The 27,231-nt window shown below is 35.5% G+C and overlaps 6 protein-coding genes across 10 annotated transcripts; 4 read left to right on the top strand and 2 right to left on the bottom strand.

Annotated features, from left to right (window-relative positions):
• The first annotated feature begins 69 nt into the window (after window positions 1-69).
• On the top strand, window positions 70-5,079 carry LOC138931713 (coiled-coil domain-containing protein 6). Of its 2 annotated transcripts, none has more exons than XM_070292742.1 (6): window positions 70-624; window positions 819-1,359; window positions 1,440-1,575; window positions 1,888-2,015; window positions 2,220-2,329; window positions 2,532-5,079. In XM_070292742.1, the coding sequence occupies exons 1-6, from the start codon at window positions 403-405 to the stop codon at window positions 2,697-2,699; spliced, it is 1,305 nt and encodes a 434-aa protein (XP_070148843.1). In that variant the 5' UTR covers window positions 70-402; the 3' UTR covers window positions 2,700-5,079. The 2 variants fall into 2 exon arrangements, with proteins under 2 accessions (XP_070148843.1, XP_070148844.1); XM_070292743.1 differs by having other exon boundaries at window positions 2,235-2,329; window positions 2,532-5,078.
• A 292-nt stretch (window positions 5,080-5,371) lies between these two features.
• On the top strand, window positions 5,372-10,252 carry LOC138931706 (uncharacterized). Its single transcript, XM_070292733.1, has 11 exons — window positions 5,372-5,570; window positions 5,794-5,953; window positions 6,041-6,346; window positions 6,569-7,212; window positions 7,319-7,531; window positions 7,820-8,137; window positions 8,284-8,482; window positions 8,697-8,869; window positions 8,970-9,067; window positions 9,143-9,404; window positions 9,565-10,252. The coding sequence occupies exons 2-11, from the start codon at window positions 5,815-5,817 to the stop codon at window positions 10,072-10,074; spliced, it is 2,862 nt and encodes a 953-aa protein (XP_070148834.1). The 5' UTR covers window positions 5,372-5,570; window positions 5,794-5,814; the 3' UTR covers window positions 10,075-10,252.
• Window positions 10,253-10,739: 487 nt separating this feature from the next.
• LOC138931709 (RCC1 and BTB domain-containing protein 1-like) lies at window positions 10,740-15,685 on the top strand. The gene is made up of 11 exons (XM_070292735.1): window positions 10,740-11,234; window positions 11,413-11,552; window positions 11,623-11,834; window positions 12,860-13,000; window positions 13,077-13,572; window positions 13,661-13,788; window positions 13,879-14,157; window positions 14,614-14,738; window positions 14,828-14,946; window positions 15,022-15,152; window positions 15,261-15,685. The coding sequence occupies exons 1-11, from the start codon at window positions 10,981-10,983 to the stop codon at window positions 15,399-15,401; spliced, it is 2,166 nt and encodes a 721-aa protein (XP_070148836.1). The 5' UTR covers window positions 10,740-10,980; the 3' UTR covers window positions 15,402-15,685.
• Window positions 15,686-15,954: 269 nt separating this feature from the next.
• On the top strand, window positions 15,955-25,705 carry Mrpl39 (mitochondrial ribosomal protein L39). 4 transcript variants are annotated; one of them, XM_070292749.1, is made up of 8 exons: window positions 15,956-16,440; window positions 16,612-17,266; window positions 17,348-19,835; window positions 19,933-20,144; window positions 23,507-23,884; window positions 24,068-24,322; window positions 24,564-24,733; window positions 24,892-25,705. In XM_070292749.1, the coding sequence occupies exons 1-3, from the start codon at window positions 16,430-16,432 to the stop codon at window positions 17,687-17,689; spliced, it is 1,008 nt and encodes a 335-aa protein (XP_070148850.1). In that variant the 5' UTR covers window positions 15,956-16,429; the 3' UTR covers window positions 17,690-19,835; window positions 19,933-20,144; window positions 23,507-23,884; window positions 24,068-24,322; window positions 24,564-24,733; window positions 24,892-25,705. The 4 variants fall into 4 exon arrangements, with proteins under 4 accessions (XP_070148852.1, XP_070148850.1, XP_070148849.1 ...); XM_070292748.1 differs by having other exon boundaries at window positions 19,933-20,148; XM_070292751.1 differs by lacking the exons at window positions 23,507-23,884; window positions 24,068-24,322; window positions 24,564-24,733; window positions 24,892-25,705 and having other exon boundaries at window positions 15,955-16,440; window positions 17,348-17,727; window positions 18,260-19,835; window positions 19,933-20,148.
• LOC138931721 (uncharacterized) lies at window positions 17,963-21,734 on the bottom strand. The gene is made up of 7 exons (XM_070292759.1): window positions 21,294-21,734; window positions 20,543-20,758; window positions 19,968-20,162; window positions 19,724-19,829; window positions 19,233-19,436; window positions 18,743-18,963; window positions 17,963-18,359 (listed from the first exon to the last, which is right to left on the bottom strand). Exons 1-7 carry the CDS (start codon window positions 21,446-21,448, stop codon window positions 18,161-18,163), a joined length of 1,296 nt encoding a protein of 431 aa, XP_070148860.1. The 5' UTR covers window positions 21,449-21,734; the 3' UTR covers window positions 17,963-18,160.
• LOC138931714 (zinc finger protein 84) lies at window positions 22,182-25,486 on the bottom strand. The gene is made up of 4 exons (XM_070292744.1): window positions 24,850-25,486; window positions 24,058-24,315; window positions 23,587-23,881; window positions 22,182-23,307 (listed from the first exon to the last, which is right to left on the bottom strand). The coding sequence occupies exons 2-4, from the start codon at window positions 24,267-24,269 to the stop codon at window positions 22,780-22,782; spliced, it is 1,035 nt and encodes a 344-aa protein (XP_070148845.1). The 5' UTR covers window positions 24,270-24,315; window positions 24,850-25,486; the 3' UTR covers window positions 22,182-22,779.
• Window positions 25,706-27,231: the final 1,526 nt, after the last annotated feature.

Genomic DNA, 27,231 nt, shown 5'->3' with positions numbered 1-27,231 from the left:
CCCCAGATGGCCCGCGAATGGCGTTGCGCGATGAGTCGCGGAACGCCACTTTTGCGGAACAATCGGCGAGCCAGCAGCGAGCAGGGAGAGGGAGAGGGAGAGCGGCTGCCAGCGAACAGCTGATCCCCGGTTCTCGCCGATACGCCATCATTCGAAACGTACGAGAGCACATGTTCGTCGCGCGTTAATTCACGCCACGTTTTCAATCCGCCTTTTTTTTTTCTCATCCTCGACGGGCGAGCGGAATCGCGAATCCGAGCGAGACGTTCGCGTGGTCAACGCCGGTGACGGTAACACGCGCGCCTCCGTTCCCGGTTTCCCGTGCGATGAATAGCGGCCGGCGATAACCGGCGTACCGATCGTCCCCGTCACCGTTGTCGTCGTTGCTTGCCGTGAGGAAACATGGCCGATCGCGATAGCGCGTCCGAGAGCGACTCGAGCTCGATTGACGGCGGACCGATTATGATGCCGCCGTCGCCGGTGACGCGCGAGCAGCTGCAAAAGCGCATCGAGTCCCTGCAACAGCACAACCGTGTGCTCAAGGTCGAGCTGGAGACATACAAGTTGCGAGTGAAAGCTCTGCAGGAGGAGAATCGTGGACTGCGCCAGGCATCTGTCATTATAGTGAGTGCCGGTTTTTTTTTCTCTTATCTCTTAATCTCTTTGGCGGAAACGATGTCATGGATTCGTTTAAGTTCCGCGAGACGATTTTTTTTCTGTTAGTCGAAATGTCAGTGGTCTTTGTGTTATCCTATATTTGCGAGAAACTTCCTTGCATTAAATGTTCGACATGCGAGATTCATATTTTGTATTTGCAGCAAGCGAAAGCTGAGCAAGAAGAGGAATTCATAAGCAACACGCTATTGAAGAAGATTCAAGCCTTGAAAAAGGAGAAGGAAACACTGGCTCATCATTATGAACAGGAGGAGGAATGTCTCACCAATGATCTGTCGAGAAAGTTGAATCAGTTGCGGCAGGAGAAATGCAGACTTGAACAGACATTGGAGCAGGAGCAAGAGTGCTTGGTGAATAAGCTGATGAGAAAGATAGAGAAATTGGAAGCGGAGACATTGGCCAAGCAGAGCAATCTAGAACAACTGCGGCGTGAGAAGGTTGAGTTGGAGAACACGCTGGAGCAGGAACAGGAAGCTTTAGTCAACAAATTATGGAAGCGAATGGACAAGCTTGAGGCAGAGAAGCGAATGCTGCAGATTAAATTGGATCAGCCGATCTCAGATCCTACTTCACCCAGGGAGATCAACAACGGCGACACAGCCACAAATCTGAGCACACATATTCAAACCCTGAGAAGTGAAGTTGCTCGATTAAAGCATACTCTACTTATATCGCAACAAGAACGTAAGGATTATTCTTTTTACCTATTCTTTATTTATATCGAGAAGTTTAGTTACCTAAATTTAATATTGTTTGTATGTTAGATACGGAAAAAATGAAACGGTATGTTAATGAGGAGAAGCAAATACGCGAGGAAAATCTGAGACTGCAGAGGAAGCTGCAGCTCGAGGTGGAACGTCGCGAGGCCTTGTGCAGACATCTCTCAGAGTCTGAGTCCAGGTTAGTGTCAAGATATATATATTGACATGTATATAATAACGCGTACAATAATAATACGAATTCTCTACAACAATTTACATCTGCAATTTAAATGAGCAAGAAATTGTTAAAAATACATTTTTAATGATTATATTTGTTATTTATATGTAATTAATATATTATATAATTTACAATCAGTTTTTTCTTAGCAGAAAAAATATATTTGCAAATGACATAAAATGGATATATCTCTTTCTTGTAACATAACTGAATTTTAGATACAATTGAAAGATACTTATTGTTCTTAATTTCATAAACATGATGTGATTTCAGTTTGGAGATGGAAGAAGAACGGCACTACAACGAAATCGTGATGTCTGGAGGGAACATAAGGACACGCACAGTGTCCAGTCCTGTGCCCTACAATCCTTCGCCTAGTTCCTCAAGGCCACTAAGCCCAGGTAAGTTTTTGATGTTTTTTTAATCTGACCATTGCATAAATAAAAAATCATAAAGAGCATGTATAAGAGAGATAGAATATAAAATTTATATATGAATAAAAAGAGTGACAGGGTATATGCAAGTTACTAAAGCCGGCGCTTTCTTTTCTCCGGATGCATGTTTTGCGATTAGCGAATTCATGCGAGTACGTATTTTATCATTAGGTATTAACATGCTAGGTTCAACGTCCAGAGAGGGCTTCAACACAAATCGGTGCTACGCCTGCGGCCAATCGACTGCCTCTCCCTTCGCTAGCTCGTCACCTCCTTCAGGGGTAAATTATCATATATAGAGAAAGGGTAGTAATGCTGGAAACTAATTGATTACTCTTTAAATACGCTAGTCTTTCTTTAACGTAAGATAATCTTTTTCAATTAGTATCTAGCATTGCTCGACGATTGCGATGAGACGCGCTTCCTGGCGCTCTAGAAGAGAATTATTATTTATCTTTGCTCGCGAATGTTTGCGCGAAACAGGGACATATCGTGGCGCCGTCCAGCAGACGCACGTCGGATCGTTTCGTCAAACCGGCAATACCGCCCACCATCGTGAGTCCTGGCGGACCGCCGACCATCGCTCCCAATCCCACGGCAAATGTCGCCGCTCCCCATCCAGGATCACCGATGGACATCGCGAAGACATAAGTCATTTACTCGAAGAGAAAAGGCCTCTTTACGGAAACTCTTTTTACGTAGTTCCGCACACAAGGTACTTTTTTTAAACGGTTTGCGTCCCAGTTTAAAGAGGATACGCATTTCGATCGAAACACACCATCATCGACACTTTTTCTCTTCGAAATCTCGGTTCGTAAACTACTACTCCAGCTCTAATGTAACACACGGGCTACCGCTAAGACACGGAACTTAAAATAATTCCGATCTGAATGGCAGTTATTGAGTTTAAATGATGCAATTACGAAACCTATCGGTCGCGGGGTGCTTCTTCTCGACACCCCGCTTCCTCAACGATTCCTTTTAACGCCTGAAGTACCATTCAGACCGAGCTATTTATTGTACGACGCAATTAATATCGTTTGAGTGTTCTATATAAGAAAAAAAGAAACATTGACATGTTGCTTCCATGTTCCAAGTAATCATAATATAAATGTTGAGCGCGAACGCCGAATGGACATCTATATGGCATATTTGCGATATTATTATTGTATCTTACTGTGCGTTTAAGAACGTAAACGAAAGTAACTAGGGTGTAGTGTTGCGATGTTAACACGATTTAACAAATATGCATTTTGTTTAGCTTTGAGCCTGAGTAATTATTTAATGCTACAGACTTCTATATTTTACTAGACCACTAACACAGCTAAGTCAGCCATTCTTCTAAGTGGGTAGAATTTGATATATGTGTCTCTTGATAAGATAGTAGAGAGAACATATCTTAAAGTAAAAATAGAACAGTGAAAAATATCAAGTATGCATCTAATGCACATATAAGAATAAGAAATATGTCAATAACTTGTGGCATATTTGGCTGTCCACTTAAAAATGGCTGCTCTTGATCGAGACAGTCCAGTATAATATACATATAAAAGTCTGTGTTTAGCGCACATTACGGTTGAAGTGAAAGCATAATTCTACTAAAGGAAAGGTTTAGTTAGTTCTCTCGCAGAGATTATATCAGTTCTTATGAGTATGCAACCAGGTAAAGTTAGATTTCAGAGAGATTTCAGTGATCAAAGATTTTTAGATTTGAGAAATTTTGAATTCGATGATCGTGAGAATCTGACAATTTATAAGGCCTTAAAATTCCAAGATTCCAAACAATCCAACAATCTGAAAATCTAAAGCAGACTTACTGATCTAAAATATATGTATTTTGAAAGTGTTTAAGCATCTAGGTGTTTATAAATATGCAGCCATATAATATTTAAAATAAATATTTAACGAGTAAAGTCCAAAATGTAAGTCCAAAAATCCAAATATTTGCAATCACAATAATTCTTAAATTTTATTTAAGAAAAATTTATTTATGTAAAAAAGATATTTTTCTTAAAGCAAAATTTTTAAATTATTAGCTTTGCAAGCTTGGCGTTTTTGAAATATCTGTTCTCAAAATTTCTAAAAAAATTTTGAATCTTAACACTTAGAAAACATGGTGCATTCGAAACTTGGATTCTTTAATCTTAAATTTCAGAGCTATAGAATGTCAGAACGTTGGAATTTAGAATCTTGAAGCTCCGATACGTTGAAGCGGCGAAGCCTGGAATCTTGATAAACATATAGCGCATGAGAGAAGATTTTGCATATAATTTAAATCTTTTTGTTTGCTAATAAATTGTTTTTTATATCAATGATACATATGCTTTAGCTTGAGATGCGTTGTCTGTTATGTTATATCAAATCAGATTTAATAGTCTTTGTTCTTTAGGAGCGTTGTTTCGCAAATACGCAAGTTTGGAATCCTCCTTATTCTTGATATTTCTACACTTTCAATAATTTTAATATTGGTGCAAGTTTAGAATTTTATTTTTTAAAGTTTTTACCTCGATATGCCTATTTTTTAAATCTTTGAGATCTATTGTCTTAAGTTGGCAGAAATCTGGAAGTCTTGAGATTTTAAGGAATGTTATAAAGGTTCAACACATTAAAATATCGTACGCGTTTTTTTTTTTTTTTTTTTGTTTAAAGCTTCTCAATACCTCTCAATATGTGTCAGTTACCATGAATTATGACGTGAGAAGCAAAAGAATTTGAGAAAAATGTGCGACGTTATAAAGCGTTTAAGCTTATCCATGCGAGCGATTTTCTCGCATTCCTTCCCTTCCGATCTCGTAATACAAGATAACTAACGTTCTATACGATGAGAATTCCTGTTTATTAAAACAGGTGTATTATATATAAACGGTACACACGAAAAAAAAATACAGATAACAGCGTTGTTCATTAAGTTATATTGAACAGTCGTATATATGATATAAAAGTTTATTATAACGTAAAAGATTCTTATCGATAATTGTGTAATTACGCAGATATGCTTCACAGCTGCATAGTATGTATTTTATTCAAGCTTTTATGAAATACAGTCACGTTTTTGCTATTGCACATTATCTATCCCTTTTCGTTATATGTATAATGTTATTTATTTAATATAATTAATTTTATAATTTAATATATTTTATAAATATATTAATATTTATAAATATAATTTAAACACGTACTTTATACATATATATATATATGTATAATTTAATAGATATCGTTTCGTCGATAATACAGAGTTTCTATAGTTTGATGTATCTTTTATCAATATATAGTTTGCGTTTCGATTGTATGATAAAATTTATAGTGCTTTGCATTATCGATCCATGAAATTACAGAATCACCTACATTATCAGTGATATCGTCACGATAGCGGGGAAACGAACATATATTCTTTGATTCGTGCCTCGTTCAGTCTTGATGCACGTGTTTAGAGAACAGATGATTTAACAGTGTTGAAAAAATGTCATCCGTTAACCGTCATTGTACCCTTTAAAAAAATCGCTTATCTCGTTTGAACATGTAAGTACGTAAGATATTTTTCAAGAATCTTCAAAATGGAGGCTTATCAACCTCGTAAACGTTTTCTCGTCTTATTAATAAATTTTAATCGTTGATCGCGCGCGCTATTTGCAGGGTGTAAACGACAGATTATCTGTTGCTTTAAGATTGTTAATTTTTTGCTACTGATAACACGTAATTAAATAGAATACTTAGTGTCTATAAAATAGATTGCCGGTCGTAGGAATTTCAATATCAGGACACTATGAATTCATGCAGTGAAAAGAAGAATGAGGTTGTATTGGCACAAGTCCTGGATCTGTTTCTCCTGCCAGATTACAATGTCGTCTCGACAACCTATTTAGATCACTTGCTCAGCCACATTGCGGAGAACACAAAGCATTGTAAGTGAAGAATGTACTATATTGCTTTGTGTTACCACGTTTCAATATATATCTTTCAATGAATGATCTTCCACATAAATCATGCAGGTGCTACAGTCGATTATGAATATTGTGAGGTCTTTCAAAAATGGATACCAAAGGCTTTGGCTGTATGGGAATCTGGACAGAAGGTTTCACAACCTGTGATCACATTTACGCTAAAACTTGTGGGGATTATTTCGCAGCATGAACTACGTTATCATTATTGGCAATGCCAGGATGTATATAATAGACTCTATAAAATTTTGCAATTGCATAGAGATGACTTACCTGCATCTATTAAAATGGCATATACAATAATGCTGTCAGACTTGATTGTTCATCGAAGCGGCAGACAATGGGTGATAAAATCTGGTAAGCATTTTATAAAATTTTAAATGATGATTAATTTTTAATATCTATTTAGAATTGTATTGCGTAAAGCAAAAGAATAAAAGTATTATGTTTTCATAAATAAAAATAACATATAAAAGATTATAAAAAAATTTTAGTGTCTTCTAAACTCATATATTATTTATTTATACAAATAATGATATAACTGTAAATTATTATTCTCTTTTTATTTAAACGCGACAGGCCTGTGGAGGGATGTCGTGAAATGTGCACATTGGAATCACACAATGTATGTTACAAGGGAGAGTCAGAAATTCTTATCAACGTTGTTGTTACATGAACAAAAAGATGTTGAGGCCTGTACAGAAATTATATTGGCAGTTGCTGGTCCTTTAATGAACAATACTGTAGATGATCAGCTGCATCAGGCGCTTGAGGAGACATACCTGGAACAAAATAGGTTGTTGTGCGCTACATTGGACTTATTAACCAGTATCTTAGAGAACACACTGTTTGCGAGTCTGGAAAATAGCATTCCCGAATTGCTCGAGAAACTCGTAAATCTTGAGATGCGGGTAAAAGCGCTATTCGAGGCATGCATCAGCACTCGCTTCCTCCAGCATGTACACAAATTGCTGCTCCTGTTGCTGTTTTTAAAGCTAAAGCAAGGAATCAAAGAACACACTTATCTAATTGATGCCGATGCGTGGCAAAAGTTCTGTTATGGTTTATGTTATATATCTATGATGTTACTCTCAAAGAAATATATTATAGAGTTGGTGAGGAATAACAAATTTGCCATGGTATACTGGAAGAAGCTGCTCGCATTACGAGAGATTGTTTTGCCAGAGGAGCACAAGTTTGAACATCAAGCTATCGCTCTCATGGTAAGCCACTGTTTATATCATACATATCTGTACATATGCAAGCATGTGTATGTTTAAATATTATTATTAAAAACAAACTATGTATTTTTTTGATTTGTATAAACAGATATTACCATTGTGCGTATGTATAAAGAAGAATCATCTAAATCATGATTTCTTTGATATGTTCATTAATAAAATTTTCGATGTAACATGTACCACTGTGCAAAGATTAGCATACAACATGAGGGATATCATATGGAAGGGAGATCTTCCAATTGAGCAAATTTGTAAAGTGTCTATCGATCTGCTGCTTGAAATATTAGATATAATGGATAGAGTGAGTATCTTCTTAAATTATTTATATAATTAATTATTTTATTTTGAAATTTACAATTTGTAATTAAAATCTACAATTATTATTTTATTTTATTTAATCATGTATACAGAATTTATGTATGACTGTAAGATATGTTAATTGAGCTTGTAACTCAATAAATATCTCATACTTAAATTATTGCACCATTTCCAAATTTGGGATTATAATTATAAATAATTGTGTACACACTCATAAATATAGATTTTGAGTTCTTATTAACTGCTCTTTGATTACTGTGATCTTTTCCAGGATGTAGCGGTTATCGCCTTTCAAGCTTTATGCCACGTTTTAAAAAGTTACTTGCCAGACTTGTGTGGAGAAACAAAGAATTATATGTCATCGAATATGAACAGCACTTCTCCTTCAGAACATCTGCGAAAGTTTCGCTATAAATCAATATTTGAAGGTGATCCTATAGTGCAATATCCTATTTTATTGGCATCATTGCTCGATGGATTAGCTATTATGACAGAGAGATTTAAACTGAAGTGGCAAGAATGCGTAGAAACAATATGCGTATTATCTCTTGCACAAGGAATCCTCAATCATTCTGAAATATTACCAATGGTAAGGAATTCATTTCCGAAATTATATTAATAGATTCATGTTTTTTTTTCATACAAAAGGAATTTAATTATAAGTAACTGTCTGAAAACTTAGGAAAAAATGGATGACATAAGTTTTTCTCACAAAAATTCTCAATTCCTACTTAGATTTGCATAAAGGCGTTGAAGCTATGCAAACTCGCCATCCATAACTTTATGCCTCCTAATTTGGCGCTACTCGTGGATTCGGACAGTCACATGAATGGCATAGGGCCTATACTCTTCAAGAGATTGCACGATCCTAACTGGGAAGTAAGAGACAGCGTACTCGAAGTTCTTAATACCATCGCAACGATTTCCGAAAACAGTAAGTGAATCAGAATATAGGATAGGATTGGTATATATGTAGTCATATATATGAATCTTGTAATTATCTGTGTCTCAGGTAATATAACTGAAACAACAACGAATAATTAATATATATAATATATATATATATATATATATATATATATATATATATATATATATATATACAAACACACACACACAAGAAATATAACGTGATCTTTCTGTCGTAGAATATCCGGCGTTTCAAGACTTCTTATTGACAAATCAATTTCCGAAAGTGGCTATCGAAATCACTAAAACGGATGGCGAAAGTTACGTGCGAGCGTCGGCATTAACTTTCATCGCGAATATCGTGCGCATCAACAAACTGTGGGAGCAACAGTTGTCGCAAGTAAATTTAACCGTAAGTATTACAAAAATAAATTATTTCTTATTGATATGAATACTTACTGATGTGTCGTTGAGGAAGACGAGAGATTACATGAATAAACCAATTGTTACAGGAAATGGCGATTTATTTACTCGAGAACGAGAGCGAAGCGATAGTCAGAAGGGAGGCTGTGAATTTAATGAAGGAGTTATATATCCATCAGAAGTGGTCGTATGTAGAACTTTTAAATATGTGGATTAATGGTTAATATATTGGATAATTGAGAGAGTAATCATTGATTCGCAGAAAGGAAGTCATCGATTCGATGTTGCGAGCGATGTCCATGGCGGCTGTATTCGATCTGCATTGGGAGGTGAAAACGAACGCATTAATGTTTTGGGATCATTTTGTCAAGTCGCATTTGACAGATCAGGGAATGCTCGACGATTCATTCCCGAACGTGACGTTCTCCAAGGAGCACAGGAAGATTGTGGCGTTGAACGAGACGGAAATTAAGAGGAGACTAAATAAAGCGCTGGACGAGTTGGCGAGGCAAAGTTGCCTAGGTGTAAGTAATCGTAATAGAATTTGGAATTTCTGATCTCGATTACTAATCTTAGAGATTACAAGCTTTATATCCTTAAATCTCTTTACATGCAATCAGGAAAGTAAATGAGTGCATTTAATTCCTAAATAAATATTAATATAGCAAAATATATATCTTTTAGGTGCTCCTAGTCACTTTGAAGGATGATAGCGATTTCGAAGTATGTAAAGTATCCGCTATGATAATCGGCAAACTGAAATCCTGCCTGCTCAAATATAAACTGGACGAACCGTTGTTACCAGTGGAAAATAGCGCGACGATAGACACTGTCTACATTAAGGAAACATCGCCGGTACCCTCGTCTCCTTCCGATAAAGAAACGAGAAACGCTTCATATGTGATCGAAGAAATCGTGGACGCGAATGATACCAATCTGCTGGCGGCCATCTATAAGAGCTCCATGAACATGGACGGCGAAGTGGTGATGGAGGAAGAGAAGAAGATGCTCGATTATATCTCATCCGTGACACGCCAAGACTTTCTTCGCGCGATCTTTAACTGCGACATCAACGCTTACATCGAAGAAAAGAACCGTTGGCTAAAGACATATACCAGTAGCTTCGAATCGATTCTGGACGACATACTGACGATGTACAAACAGAAAGATATCAATTCGATGGACTGTTACTAATACTACAGTGCTTATCTTAAACGACTCCGAGTTCTGCGTGTATGATTTGCATTCCTCCCCTTCCCCCATATCAGAAGAAACTAACGAATGCCGAGTGTCAATTGTATAGTTATAAATATCAGACACTTGAGCATAAATTGATGTATATTTTTAAATATATATAATGGTTAAAATTGCAAGCCGGTTATTCGACCGCATTATTTTGTTTTTCACATATATTTTTTAACCTGTTTTGACGTCCGTTTTTTTTCCCCAGAAACAAATACACATACCTAATACCTATATACATATATAATTTATAAACTGATACTTTTTGCACAGTTGTCAGGTTTATTTTGGCTAGACATGTAAATCGGATCCTTGAACACATTAATTAATACGAAATAATGAAGAAAGAGAGTTATTTTCGGTATATTTCATCAATTCAATTAAAGTATAAATTGTGATATACAAAAAAACTGATTTTGTAATCTGTAAAAAGGAATTTCCGTTTCTGACGTCATAATAGGATAGGACTTCCTTGAGAGATTTCTAGAGATTTTTTCTTTCTTTTCAGTTCGATTTGGCAAAATTTGCATATATAAAGTATATCTCGTATCACTACGCGCGCGTTCCTGAAGTTAGAATAATATATTTGTTGATTTTCCTGTGCATATATGTGTGTTCATATTGCGTGTTTATATTGTTATCTGTACAAAGTTTTCGACGAATCAAACTTAACCGTTACGAAGAAGTAAATGATACTCGTTAGTCGATTGTTTACATATCATCTTCCACTTTTGCAGATAACGAACAATAGCATCAGCGTGCTTGTGTATCACATTCAAAAAGAAGAACTGAGAAGAAAGAGTGGTGTATACTGTGGAGGAATTGTCTGCAGTTATTTTCAATTATTTTTATTATTGTATGAATCCGGTTTGTCATACTCGGAGGAAAATAATCCGAGCAAGAAGAGCAACTTTTGTACCGTCTGTTTTGTCAGCATCAAATATTGCGGCCGCACAGAATCGCGATACTATCATGTCGACATCTTTGGAAAATTCTCTGGAAGAGGAACGTTATTATAATGTCGACAACTTTGGAAAAGATGTTTTATCTCCCGGAAAAGAAACGAATGTGGAACAGGAAGAAAATACAGAGACAAAGACGAACGAAAAAGAGTAAGTTTGATATCTTATTTTTTCTTCTTATTCATACATATCATTACTAAATAATGTCGAAATTGCAAACGTCAAGATAATAAATGAAAACAAAAAGCATGCGATATGAAATACAATTAATTAAAATCAAAGTGGATGAATAGATAACTAAACTGAAAATTATGAACTATTTGTGTAGGGAGATGCAGGAAGACAAGAAGGAAAATTTACAATGCAATCTAACAAAAGAGATATATCCATTAGGTCTCAGAAACTGGCCAATCTTCAATCTACTAAAGCTGGAATTTATCTCACAAATTCATACAGTTATGGTATATGGTAAGATTTACCTTTTTTTTTGTTTTTTGCTATGTAATATTGTTACTTATGCTGTGGTGTTGTTAAACAGGTGACTGGGGTAACAGGGCTATAATTATGACAAAGGACAAGAATGTATACAACTTAGGTTATAATAGAGATGATCATTCAAAGACTGATCATTTCAACAATGATATGCATATAGGTATCTATCCAAAAAAGATAGAAGAACTGTGTGGAAAAAACATAAAGACCTTTGCTCGCAGCTCGTATCTTGTCCTGGCACTTACAGAAGAGGGAGAGGTATATCAGAGTTCATATCTTTCGAATGACATCTGAATTTTTGGAAATAAATTTTAACTTAAAGATAAGAAAAATGTTAAAAGATAAGTTTGATATTAGAAGATTTTACAGTTTTTTTAAGTTCTCTTAAGAACTCTTCTTAAGAAACAAGTAGAAATGAAAATTTATATTTGTGTCTTAAGATATTGTAAGAAGAAAGAAAATATGGACATAAATGGTCTGATTATGTTATTTGAGAAATATTATAGTAAAAATTATTAGAATTGATTATATAGAAATGAATATTGAAAGTGATATTTTTCAGCTTTTATTTGCTTTCTTATTTTAAACTGATTACACATGCAACATTTTTATTTTATACATGTACATGAAATTATTATAAAATATAAGTAGAAAAACTAGAATTAAAAATATATATTAAATAAATAAATTGACTTAAGGATATATATTAAATAAATAAATTGCTCTTTTCGACTAGAAGTATAGATATTTGGCCATAATCTTTATTTCAATATACAAATATTTTTAAAATTAAGGCGAGAGGATGTAAAAGATTTCTTTATTTTCTTAATGAGAGTGGGAGATGTGGAAAAAATTTTGGAAAATATTTTTAACGAATGAAGAAAGAGATTACAACACATCATTTTTAATTCTTTCTATATTCAATTAGTTGTAAAAATTAAAATTAATAAAACGAAAATGAATGTTTTCTCATACTTGTAAAACATTATGGAAGTGTTTATATGTGTGCGTGTATATATATATATATATACACACATTTTTATAATCTTTTACAAGTACGAGAAAACATTTAATTTTTTTTTATAACTCAACTATGGCCCCCCAGTGAGTTTATATAAATTTATCAAATCAAAAAGCATTTAGTGAATAATGTCAAGCTTCATCATTGGCCTTTTATCAAATCTTTTCTAGCAGTGCTTTTATATATACTCAAATGTAACATTCTACATATACAACAAGATATAAAAAAAAGTATTAAAGCATTACTTTTGTGTATGTGAAAGGTTTATTCCTGGAGCTTTAACGAGAAGCACAAATCGAATGTCACGCCCACACCTATTCGAGTGGTCGGCTTAAGCGAGAAACATATCGTGGACATCGCATGTGGCAGTCATCATTGTCTCGCTCTGACTAGTGATGGACAGGTAAACAAAGGTTGAACTAGAGCAATGATAACGATAATAATCATTCTTACAAACTAAACAATTGTTTGTAATTCAGGTGTATGCTTGGGGAGAAAATAATTTTGGGCAGGTTGGTAATGAAAGCACAGGTATCTTCAATGGCAGTCTGCCGAGACAAGTAAAACATGGTTTAGAAGGAAAGACAGTTGTCCGTATCGCCTGTGGCTCAACATTCAACATGGTTATCACTGACGAGGGCAAATTGTATGGTTGGGGCAACAATGAGAATAACCATATTTCAATCGATAATATTTCTACTACCTCCAACAATATTTTTTCTATCCCTAATTCAGCATTCTCTAATCCAATATTCTCTAATTCAACATCATCAAGGTTGGCGTTCAATGATAATACTATCACTTTTCCTATCCCCAACAATGTATTTCCTATCCCCAAGAATCCAAATATCTCCCAATATTCATTCATGAGCACCACAACTGCAGTGCCCTGCTCTACGAAACCAGCAAGTAATGTTCAGTTGTTAAAGCATTACGTGTGCCCATGCCAAATTACCACAATTTCGGACAAAATAGGTAAATTATTTTTTTGTTTATATCTGAGATTTGGTTTTTAAGAATGTAGCAGTATCGAACATCCTTTTGATCAATATTGATGTGTCAGTTAATGTGGCCTGTGGTGACGAGCACACGTTGGCGCTAACGGATAAAGGAAAGATCTACGCCTGGGGCAAGAATAATAACGGACAATTAGGCGTTAATATACTGAATTCTTCCGGTCCGAATATTATGGTAACCCATGGATTATTGATAAAAGTTGAAAAACTTTTTAATAATGAGTGAAACGAGAAACAGGATAATAAAGAATGATGTAATCGATAGGTGAACGTGGCCGAGATAGGAGAGGTATCGGACATCGCTGCCTATGGTAACTTGAGCGTTGCCGTCGACAGTAATAAAACTATCTATGTATGGGGCGATTGCTTCGGTCAGGATATTACTACTCCATTTCCCACGAAATTTTCCAAAATTGACTATGCGTTTGCATACAGTAAGTTGAGAGTCATGCACAAGCCACTGACTATATCTATGTATGATTACGAATACATCGTAGAAGGATTGAATGTGTTGGAATCCATAGCAGCAGCATTCGATGATCCGGTACGTTTTTTCGTATTATTGTTCTGTATGCATTTTTCGTATTATGTAGCATAAAATCAGATATATATATCATTCTTTTTTAGAAAAATCCGTAAGTCTGTTACAAATCTCTATAATCTTTTATACTATTTTTATAATATATATATATATATATATATATATATATATATATATATATATATATATAAATGTCTCTTCATATTAGGATGGTTAGTATAAAAGATTATACAGACTTGTAAAAGACATAGATTTAAAAAAAAAAATAATTATAAAACTTTTCTATATGGAGAAAATAAATTGCAATTGCACAATGATTATTTTGATTAAGACTTCTGATCTCACTTAAGTCACATTGAATTATAACATTAGAAATGAAAAATTATATAAATTTTTTACAATAAATCTTTATATTAATTTAATATTTTATTAAATCATTTTTATTCTTTTCTGACACAGTCAACAAGCGATTGTACTCTACAAGTCGAAGGACAACTTATCCATGTTCACAAGGCTATTCTTAAGATTCGTTGTCAGCATTTTAAAAAAAAGTTTCAAGAAAATGGGACTAAGAATGATGAAAGGTAAGCATTTAGAAAAAAATTGGTATTCTTATTAAGAATCTCTCAATTTCTTGGTTATTTCATATTGTCAACAACTTGTTTTTCAACAGTACACCAGATTCATCACCAGTATACACCATATCAGATAAATTTTCCTACATCGTTTATAAGGCCTTCTTGAAATATTTATATACCGGCAAAATCGATTTACCTTCGAAAAACGCATTAGGTGAATTTGAATCGAGTGTAAACTCAAATTATCATAAACTTACAAATCAGAAATTGAAATGACACTTCGTTACAGAGCTTATGAAATTGGCTGATGAATACTGCGAAACCAATCTTAAGGAAGATTGCCGTGAGATAATAAAGCAAGAAATCAAAGAGTCAAATATAGCTTCCTACTATAATGAGGTTATGGGATGCAATGATAAGGTAAGTATCATAGTTCACAGTTAATCACTACTTATATTGAAATTCATTAATTGCGATGTATTGTATTTATGTGTATGTATATATTATCGAATATCATGTGAATTTTAGGAACTCGAGGAGTACTGCTTCCAGTTTATTCTGCATAACCTGAAAGCTGTAGTATTATCGACAGATTTTCATAAGTTAAATACGAATATAAAAGATAAGGTTATGCGCATAGCAGCCGAAAAAGATCTTTTTAAAACGTAACTCTTTTAAAGAAACAGTTTCGACATAAGTTACGAGTGAAATCGCCATCTTTTTTTTTTTATTATTATTTTATTATTTCTGATGTGTGCCATACGCGTCCAATAATAAAGTAAACCTTCATGTTCCGGTTATTATTCCATAATTTAATATTACATGTAATTTATCTTATGTAATTTTATTTATCAGAATATTTTATTTTTTTTATCGAGACAATGTTATTTATCGGAATATTTGCGAAATTCATTCAATTCCTTTTAAATAATAAATTTGATATTATTCATAGAAAACTTTTTTTTATCTCACTACTGTCTTTTATCAAAACGTGAATACATAAAGGGAATAATTATTGAAAATATATTATCAAATACAACATATATGCATCCAGATAATGAAGGAATTAGAAATAAATAATAACATATTACAAGTTTTAATAGTAAAATTATTTACAATATATAGATGATTTTATTATAATATATAATGTAATGTAGATTTTATACATGCAGTAATTACAATTAAACGTTTGCACTATTAACATCAAGAAGGAACTTTAGGTTCATTTCAGTTTTATCAATGTGCTTGATTCATTTTTGATTTAAAATAAATGATTAATCGGATGGCGACAGAGAAAATCTCTTTGCATGAGTGGTTTCAAAGAATTCCGATTACAAAGCTTAGACAGTTTTCTATAAAGCATAGAAATAATCAATCATCTATCACATTTAATTCAAGTGTGAACTATCCGCCATATGTATATTTAAAATACGGCGCGCGCAGTACCGGATGGCAGCATCCTAAGCTCAATATAACGAGGTTAGGATCGATTATAACAGTCAACCAAACAAGATCGGAGTGAGTTCGGACTGCGTTTGAAGCTGATTGAGAAAAGAGAGATCAAGAACACTCAAGATTATATATAACTTTATTGCAAAGACCAGAAAAATAATATAGAGGAAACAGTGTTAGATCAAATATGCAGAGATACATGTGCTAAATAACTTCTAAGTCAGAGGCATTCTTCAGTTAAAGACATGATTCACGGGTAACTACTTCTTATTAAAATATTATGAAGACTTTACAGAGTTTAATCTTCAATCTTTTGTCGTCTTTGTTGATCTGATTCTATTTGTATTCATAGAAATTCCGAAGATATATCTCTGCATTAAGATGGTTTAATTTTGCCTTTGCATTGATTAAAGAGATTGTATTGCAGGTGCAGGAGACTCTGTGTAAGCAGCATAAAATTACCAGCGCAGCATCTCCTGTCATCGAGATGCGCTGGTACACTGTCCAAGATAGAGGCGAAGAAACGGAGGAATCAGCTGTTCGATGAAGAAAAACAAAGGCAACGATCCGAGCTGGGTAGAATCGAGAAGATAGAAGTAACGTACAAATCGGTGGAGGATGAGGTAGTAATGATGATGAACCGCGACATTTCCACGCCGTACGACTGTGCCAGGCATATCTCTGAGAATGTCGCCAAGGTAGCCGCCATCGCTCTAGTGGACGGTCGCGTCTGGGATATGCACAGGCCGTTCACAAACAAGTGCGAGCTGGAGCTGGTGACTATGCAGAGTCCGCAAACGGGCGCGGTCAATCATGCCTTCTGGCGTACGTGTTCATTTATCTTGGGTGCCGTGGCGAACAGCGCGTTCAAAGAGCACGTGAATGTACATCTACACAGCTTCCCCACACCGGTAATCCGTTCCGGTAGCTTTATCTACGACGTGTTCATTGATCTGCCGAACTGGCAACCGACTAGTTCCGAGCTGCGCGCCATGTCCGCGCTTTTTGTCAAGCTTACAAACCAGGAACTGCTGTTGGAGAAACTATTGGTACCTCGTGGCGTCGCGTTAGACATGTTCCAGGTATGAAATGGAAAAAGGTTTATTTTTGTATGTTTCATAAAGCTGTCAAATATCATTTCACATTTCTATATATTCTTCCAGGATAATCCCTTCAAGTCTCAGCAAATACCCAATATCGCAAAAAACAGTGATAATGACAAAGTACCTTTGTACCGTCTGGGGGATCACATAGATATCAGCAAGGGCCCCATGGTGAGTAATAGCGGCTTGATGGGTCGCGTCACTGTAACGGCCGTGCACAAACTCGCGGACGGACCCGTGGACGGCCTGTACCGTTTCCAGGGCATCGCCCTGCCTAAGGGTATCTTGCTCAATCATTTCACCTATTCTATCCTGGAGAAACGCGCCAAGAAACTTAACACCACCACGTGGCAACCTCACGTCGAGGACGAGACGATCAACGTGGCAGCATTGGTGAACTAAGTGATCAGCCCCGTTTCATAATTGAAGAAGATCCTCGTGTAAATAAATGCATCTTTCAGTCATCTATCTGTTTTTAAATACGTCGTTGTTTGTCCGATATTTTTATTGCGTTTAACATGGATCAAAGGTAGATCATAATTTGAAATTCTAATAATAGAAAGAAGTAAATTTATTTTGACATATAGCGTTGAGAAAAAAAATTTATACGTTTTTCTAACATCAATCGATGTAACTACAGTAAGTGATCAGAGGCGCGATACACAAGCACGTATATATTTATTATTATTTTTTTTTTTTCGTTAAAGAAGATTCTAGGATTCCTTTTAATTACTATTTTTATCGTAATATTTTAAGATCATCGGATAAAATGCATCGGATAAACTAATTGATTTTTCACCTTCGGAGATATAAAAATCAGACGATCGCTTGATATTATTGTACGTCACATATATAAGAGTATATACACGCGATTCAACGACATTGTGAATGCTTTACTCGAGGACCGCGCACCTCCCAGGTAAAATCTCTCGGCAATCTGTTAGTTTTGGACGCCGTGCATCTCGTACTCAGTTTCAGGTACAATTCTTGACGCGAGTTGGCACTGCAATCTTCGAGGTCGTCGGCCTTGAGGCTCGTCCTTGTCGACAACGGCGCCAATTCTGGCGAACATCTAAACGATTAACATAAGTCGTTTTATCTTTTTCAATGGGCGAGAAAACTGATGCGAACATCAATCGAGGAGCCATTTTTTAAACAATGTCATTATAGAGTGTAAAAAAACGTTATTTACGTTACTAAATAATTATTATTTTGGATCACGATGTTAGAAACGAAAAATTATAATTGTTATTATTGAAATTACATTTGAATCATTTTATCTCGATATGCGCAGAGATTCTATTTATAGAGAAACATTTATTTTCTAGAACGCAAAGATATTTCTTTTCTAATTATGGTTCGAGAAAGGAGAAAAGAGTTCTAAGGAGATCGTTCACAAAAAGAAAAATTGAAGAGATTATGCAATTTTTTACGTTATTTTTCTCATTGAATCACCTCAATTGAACTCTGATGACCAAATCGAAGCGATGCGGCTTATTAGCTTCTTCCTCGAACTCTCCGCCCGTGTTCTCCACATTGCTGGATCTCGCGTATCTGAATTTATTCTCATAGGCATACTTGCTCATATTACCGTAATAAAAGAACTGGCCGCCGTATTCGCCGTATCCCGAGTACATGGAGGCTGGCGGCGGTTTTCGGGATGGTAACGATGATGCCTGGAAAAATGCATCTTTTCGCTTATAATTCAAAAACTATCGTTCTCTTTTTTCCGGGAAAAATTTCATTCCAAAAAAAAAATCGCAGGTTATTGTACATTATTATATATACAGTACGGTAATTAAATAAAGAAATAAATTTTTTAAAAGAATCAGAATTATTATAAACTCGATTAAAATAGATTTTTATTGTAATTATTTTGTTTCTCTTTTATATAAAATTAGTTTCATTATTTAATCGCCGTACTGTATAGTAAAATCGATTTTACAAGAGTTACCGTCCCTCGGAGAAGAAGCTTGCGCTCGTAGTGCAATTTGTGATACAGGTGCTTGTTGAAGTTGCCGACCAGCCGGCGCAATCTAAGATACATGTAACGCTGCCTATCCCGCCAGCAGTGCTCGTTGTTCGCGTTGGGCACCCGCAGACACGTGAACCATGCACGTCTCAGGACGTACTTGAGTTGCATGCTGACCTGAAAATTGAATTACGCGGACTCACGAGTCTGCGGTTTAAATAATTAAACTTTGTTGCGAGATTTTTCCTTGAAAAATGTCTACATACGGAACAATTCACGTATCATTCGCAATAATGGGACAAATGAACATCTTCCACGAGAAGAATCGATTAGTTGAAATGAATACAATTAGGGATTATTCTAGTGGATATTTTTGAGACTTATCGTTGAAGCAAATTTTTCAACATCTTCACATTCAAGCGCAAACAATATGGTACATAGGATCATAACGAAACATTCCTTACCATGGGGTTTCCTGTCCTCGACGAAGTCCTGAAAGATAACAGTTGTCGACCCTCTCCCAGACAATCTAAGACGTCGACGATCTTGCAGCCCGAGATTAGAGCGGATCTATCGGTGATTTTTCTTTTTACTGATTCTTTATGATTATACTTAATTTAATCGATTCATTGAAGTAAAAATAAACTAATAAACTATCACTGTCCATTTGAAGATCGTAAACTGATGAAGAGAAGCCCTGTTACTCACCTGTTTATCCTGCGCTCTGTGGTCTTTTCGAAATGATCCATGAAATTCTCACAGCTGCGCGTAAAGATCTGCAAATCAACATAGTTGAAGACATTCGTGGGTACTCGACCAGGATCCAGAAATGTCTGTAGCAAGTAGTTGAGATTGTCGAGGACTCTACCACCGTAGAAGCACGAGGTTGGTGAGTCATGCGATCTTCAATGATAAAATGAACAAGAAAATATGTATATCAATTTTTTCTCTCTTTATTCTCGATAATGTGGCATTAATATAGACTTTATCTGAAGAGATGAAATTTTTTAAATGAGCAAAATTTAATAAATTTATTACATTTTTTTTTAATTTTTTTTTTTATAGAAGATAAATGTCTTTTAAAAAATATAAAAATGTATGTGCGCGTGCATCTATAATCACACACACATACATACATTGCTATATATAATATGCATATTTTAATATTAAATTTTTTATCTTAAATACACGGATATATTTTTATATCTTTAATCTTAAATTTTTCAATGGAGTTTCGCAAACTTTTTAAATTATCTGCGAGAAATATAGATGGATTCGGAAACCTTGGGTGCGTGTATCGCCACGTAACCGCCCTTAACATCTGATACTGGGAGCGAATGAGTTCCAGCGCGTTGAAGATGCTACTATATTCGAGTAAATCCACATCGGTCTTTACGCTGTTCATGAGATTCTCGGTACGTTTTATCGCGGCCTCCAGCTTCGTACCGGCCACCAGAAACTCGCTATTTAATACTGTGGCGGCAATATCGAAGCAACGTCTGCTCAAGGGAGGATTAAAAAGGAGATTAGATTAGTGGAGAGTTCGCATCTCAAGATTTCCTTCATGTAGATCCTTAGGTAAAGCTGAATTTTAAAATAAGGTCTACGAGATTTTCGAAGAAAAGTAAAAAAATTCAACGATCTTCGCTTAAGATTCAACATTTTAAGTTATTAAACTTAAAATTTATAACGAATTCGCTCTTTAAAAAGCGAGAAAGTTCTCTCTTCCATAATCTTTCATTTATCTAGAGGAAATGATAGGAAAAATTAAAATAAGATATTTTAAATGTACGGAGGTTGTGTTTTAGGATTTCTTTTTTAATACTAGATCTATAAATTAATAATACAACATTTAAAAATGTGTGAATAGAAATGGGAATCTATAGATTTTGAAAAATTATTTCTTAAATGTTATATAATTAAACTGATGATGCTTTAAAATTATATATGTTCTGAGATAATTCCAGCAAAATCTCTCCGTAATTTTTAAAACATCCTCGAATATTTATTTGTACCGAATCGATGGGCATCTACCTGGAAATCAGACGAACCGTGCAAGCGACATCGTGTAATGACATCATCCTCAGGATGATGCCGAGAACTTCTGGCGGCATGGTATCTAACGTGTACCGAGCATTTTTGCATCCTCGCGCATTTCGCGAAGACACTCTTCGCCGTTTTGGCCCCATTTAACTCTTCTTTTTCGAATCGTCTTTGCAATTCGCGATCGCGACCAATCATGTAACCGATCGCGATCAATCACGAGGATCACGTACGTTCTCGCATAGCGTTCGTAATCGCTGCGGAATTTCCGGTTGCGGGAGGGACAGGAATTTCCGAAATTTTGCGAGAGTTCCTTGTAGAAAGCGAGAACTCCTGAAATTTGCGCGAAACAAAGGAGCCACCTGATCTCGCAATCTTTTTATTGCGACAGGTTCAGAGTATCGAGGACAAGGGAGGAACATCACACACTTGCGTTCGATAATATAGATAGTTAAAATATAATGAAAACTCTCATTTCAACACGGGAATTATTAAATAATTATAATTTTTATCACAATTATCATATAGTTTATTTTTACTAGAAACGGATATAGATTGAGTTATAAAAAGGAAGTTTCCCATATATTTTATGAATTTATACTAGCAAACATAAGATATGGCAAGCGAAAAAAATTTTTACTTATTCCGCAAGAATAACTTTTCTCCTCTGATAAATCATATAATTGAGGTGAGGAAACAAGAACCGCAAATTATTTATAAATATCTCTTAAATTAATATGACTGTATCACATCATCAAAATTATTTTCAAGTCGTGTATAGTTTTATTATATATATGCATATATCTTTTTTCTAGGAAATTTAAGCAAATGTGCAGATAATAGAATAAAGCGAATACAAGATAATGACTTCACTTATTTAAGATTTATTTTTTCGACATTCTCGTGAAGTATGGAATAATAAATTGAATATAATAATCAGTGAAATCAGTTCACACGATTTTGATTTGTCAATCGGATACCTTGTTAATAAATTTAAAAAAAGTAATCATTTAGATATATATTATTTTTTGGTCGTTGAGAATCTCTCTTAGAATTGCAAGATTGATCCAAAATTTCCAGTTAAAATTTGAGAATTCAAAATTTCGAGCCTTCAAAAATTTATATTGTGAAGAGTCCAAAATTCTAAATATAAGATCTATAACCGAGGTCAAAGATCGAGGTCAAGCAATTAAGTTTTAAGTTTTCAAGAAATGTAAACTTTCAATGCTCCAAGAACCCAATCTTCTAAGTAAAGTTGCAAGATCCTCCAAGTAGATAAAAGATTTAAGAATCCAATCTTCCGAGCATCTAGAGTTCCAAGAAGCTAAAGTACCGAAGGCCCCATGGATACAATGTTCCAAGAAATCTCAGATCTTGTGGATCCGAAGATTCCCCATAAGAGAATTAAATTTTTTATAGTACGAAGTCGAATGATCCACAGTAAGCTTTCAAGACGGCGAAAATCTCTTCCATTGTTTTACGTGCTAAAGTTCACCGGCATCAGCAAGGTGAATTTGGCCTGATCGATATTCGCCTCTTCGATCGGACACGGTCCGATGCTGTCTAACAAGCTCTGTATCGCGCTTTGATTACTCGGATGTTTTCGCTTAGTGTGCTCGCGACGATGCTTGAGTTCCTTGAATGTCTTGCCGCACTGCTCGCAACTGTATGGTCTGGCGGCCTCGTGAGAACGTACGTGGCCCTCGTAATGACTTTTCCTGACAAATTTCTTGCCGCATTGGCCGCAATCAAACTGAAAACGGCCCTCGTGAGCGGCCACGTGCGAACTCAAAGTCCACTTGGTCTTGAAAGTCTTCGAGCAGTAGTCGCACCTGATCTTCGAATCGCCTTTGTTCGCTTTTCGAGGATCCTTCTTCAGCAATAGCATTTCCTCCAAAAAGAATTCGTCCTCTGTAGGATCCTTCTGTGTCGAAGATTTGTCTACAATTGCTTGAGCTATGCCTTTGGTATGTTCCTCCGGCTTCGAGTGGTTCTTTGGCATTGTCTGAAAAAAAAAGATAACAAATATTTTCGACGCATCCCTCGACATGTTTTTTTTCATTAATGGGCTGCTTCTCAAACATTATTGTTTGCTCGGCCATACAAAAAATAGTCTATTCGATAGTTGTACCACGAAAATAGATAATTTTCAAGATAACAAAAAGATTCATTCACTTACAAAAACATTTATTTTATTCCCACAGATTATTGATAAACTCTGAAAATTTTAATCAACCAACGCCAATCAAGAGATAAAAGTAATTGATGTAACATCGGATGATACCTTGCCGTGCGAGGCCAGGTGGACCTTAAGCTTATCTTCGTCGCTATATCTTTTCTTGCAACGAGGACAGGCAAACCCGCCCTTGTCTTCAGCGCCGCGTAGAAGGGCGCCCTGTAAAGTCGTGTCGTTTGCGGCGTTTTCGACAACGATCTTATGTTGATCGGCCAGCTGCAATTTCTCCTTTCGCATCGCATGCCGAGCTATGTGTCGCTTCAGATCGTGCGCTCTGGAGAACGCTCGTCCGTATCGCGAGCACGTGGGAAAGGGGCAGCCCTTGGTCCTGTCGTTTCTCGGACTGGTAAAAGAAAAGATATCTAATTAGTATAGGAACCAAAATCATGATAAAAAATTATTAGAATTGTAAAGCCATTAGAATGTTGAAAATCTCGATACGCAAATAGATTTTAAGAAAATCATAAATTAACAAATCTTCAAAGAATTTAAGGATATTTCATTAAATAATTTCTGTACCTTCGAACAGAATTAGCGGCGGTCGACTGTTTCGCATCCTTACTGCAATCCGTGCAGTTCTTATAGACCTTTTGGCTGGTCATTGTAGTGAGTTGCGCCGATAACGGTATTACGATAGAGATGGTCTCGTTGGATCCGGGCGTGACAATGGGCCCGACGTGAATCGCCGGCGGCGTCGCCAGCGATATTCCACTTTCGCCGCTTCTGCTCATGTTGATTCTATGAGCGACCGACTCCTCGGGTAGACTATTTTCTTATCTGTAAGGTAATACACAATATCGATTATTATTCATTATAGAAATCTATCTTGTTCTAATTAACAGTTATAGTTTTTTAATTGGACGATTCACGATACTGTTATTGTAGATTATATGTTACATATTATTTATTTAAACGGGATAATCAATAATAATACATTAATTAATAATGTTTCGAGTATATGATTTTAAGTCTCCCTTAAGACAAATTTCTAATCATTATAATTATATATAATCATGATTTTGTAGTGGTTCAACAAAAATCGGCGGATATGTGTTTACGAGACACCCTATATATTCCACAACTTTCGGAAGGGCTAACGCAAACCGCGATCGATGGAAGGTCATCTATTCACACGTACCAGAGAAATACACATCCCTTTCGAGAAAAAAGAAAAAAGAGAAAAGTAGGGATGAAAGTCAGTATAATTTCGGAGAGTTTCATAGATTCCGATGCCACGGAATCGCGGAAATAATCTCTATATTTTTTTATTTAATAATAAAGCAATAGCGCTAAGTGTTAAGATATGTCTACCTTTATCGGAAAGTTGAACTCATCGAAATGATATATTTTCAGCTTGGATCTGTTATAGAGACGGCATTATCGAAGCGTCGTGGAAATACGATAGGAAATAGTCATCGATAAGTTTATCAACACCTGAGCTCTTTACATTCTTATTTAGGAGGCACAGTCTGACGGAAACGACGAGAATACACCGAGGTGTCGCGGCGACATTACTGCGAGATGTCACTTAAGCGTCGTCACCGATGTGACTCGTCGCCAAAAACCGATAAAGCTTCCTCTTCGGGCGGATCACAACCGTAGAAGAGCGCGTTCACAATTTTCAACCCGAGGGAGAGACATCGAGAACACGAAAGGGAGGAACGAAGGATATTTTGAGACGCTATTAGGGAAGCGTCACCGACGCCGAGGGATTCGATGACGATGTTTTTTTCTCCCTCTTCGGGTATTCCATGAGCACGATGCCCGAGAGAGCGATTCCAAGCCCGAGAGACGTCACTATCACGCGGAATCCTTCACGTTCGCAAAATCCGCGCGAGTGAGCGAGTTCTTACGTGACGACCTGACGCTTCTACGCGGTGAACACGCGATCACCAGGTGCGGCCATTTTAATGCGAGGCTCTCGTTTCGTCTCTCCCTCGACACGCGAGCCAATCGCGCCGACTAGGAACGCTCGTGCGCATGTCACGAGCGTCGCGTTTGAAAAGTCACAATCCTCCGCATAAGATTTGCTGTTTTTTTTTTAGTCGTGTTACATTTTTTCTTTTCGAGTTCTTCTTCTCTTTTCTTCTTCCTACGATGACCGATTTTCTCGATGACAGTTTCTTTGGAATCGATCCTTCCTTAACGAAAAACTGTGTCCATAATTTTTAAATTATAAACATAAAATTAAAAAAAAACGATTCTTTAAATATGAATCCAATAGTTGACAGTATTTAACTACTTAATTTCTTTAATTAATTTTATGTAAAATTCACTTTAATGGAATTTTTACATTAGAGGTTTATTTTACAAATTACAAAAAAATGTAAAGAATTGGAAAGATAAATAATAACTTTTTTCGACATTTTTACTGAGGAAACATCGATATATAGATTCTAGATTTAAATAGATAAGAGAAAAATACAAGAGTATAGCTAAAAAGAAAAAAGAGATCTACAAATTAATTAAAATTGCGTAAATGAAGACGTAAATATATCTTTATAAAGAAAATTTTTTTACAAATTTAAATTTGTTTTACACACATATATAAAAGACATCGTATCTCCCTGTATAAAAATAGAGAGTTGAACAAGTATCGACATTTTTTTTTCACAATATTGTATGTACATCGATACCGTGCGACTCTTTGCTTCGGAATTTCGCGGTTTTAGCGAGGAGAATCAATCGGAGAATCGCATATTATGAAAGCCTTTGACTTCAAATGGCGCCGTCTTTTCAGGCGCCGCTATCCTCTCTCCCTTTTTTTTTTACTCCTCTTCTCTCGCTCGGCCGGATTTCTCGCTCACTTTCCTCGACGCAATGAAAGTATGCTACTGATCGGCCGGTTCGAGTACGATGATGGAAAAGCTCGTGGGAGACGCGGGGAAGATGGGCGGGAATAAAGGAAAATGCACGCGCAGGCGATGATTCAATCGGGATGATTCAAATATTATGTACTATTCGCGACGAAACATAGTTTCGTGACTCTCCTTACACGCAGGTACAGAAAAGAGGATAATATCTACGATATTATTCACATATTTATATTTTATGACATTTAAAATTCTCCGAACATTAAATTTCCGATAGGTGTTTGGAACTTTAATAGTCAAGACTATTATAATATTTATAAAGATATATAAAAATCTTATATATATATGTGTGTGAATTAAAATTTTAATGTTCCAGAAGCGATTTTATTGTAAAATCTAAAAAAGATATTACTTGGATTGTTTTTACAGGATTCTCCTCTCTAAATGTAATATTTTTTATACCAATGGAGTCTATCGCTGTTTGAGATTCGTATTCTAAACTATATGTTAACAAACAACCGAAAATTCGGCGAAAGGAATTGGATTGTCTCTGGATATTGAGAAAAATTTCAGATATAGTCAAATATAGTCAGATATAGATAATTATCATAGAGGTGATGCGTAGAAGCGAATCAAATACACTTAGTAAATTGCCATGTGTATATGTGTGTGTGCTATGATTACTATTAGTAATTACATTAGAGGCATAAAATTGGATATTGTCATGAATATATACGGTGTTTCTTGAGGTTTTGCGTAAAATTTTAAGGAATATTTTTTCTTGTTTTAACATAAATGCTCTCTTAAATTAAAAAAAGAAGTTTTAGAAGTTAATATTATTTTTACTTTTTAAGGTTGTATGAAAAATTTTTATTTAATA

This window comes from Polyergus mexicanus, unplaced genomic scaffold (genome assembly GCF_030449975.1).
Source record: "Polyergus mexicanus isolate NDT 795.1 unplaced genomic scaffold, iyPolMexi1.0 SCAF_3, whole genome shotgun sequence".
NCBI classification, from domain to species: Eukaryota; Metazoa; Arthropoda; class Insecta; order Hymenoptera; family Formicidae; genus Polyergus; species Polyergus mexicanus.
The sequence above is the reverse complement of the archived record's forward strand: the minus strand, read 5'-3'. Positions and strand labels throughout refer to the sequence as shown.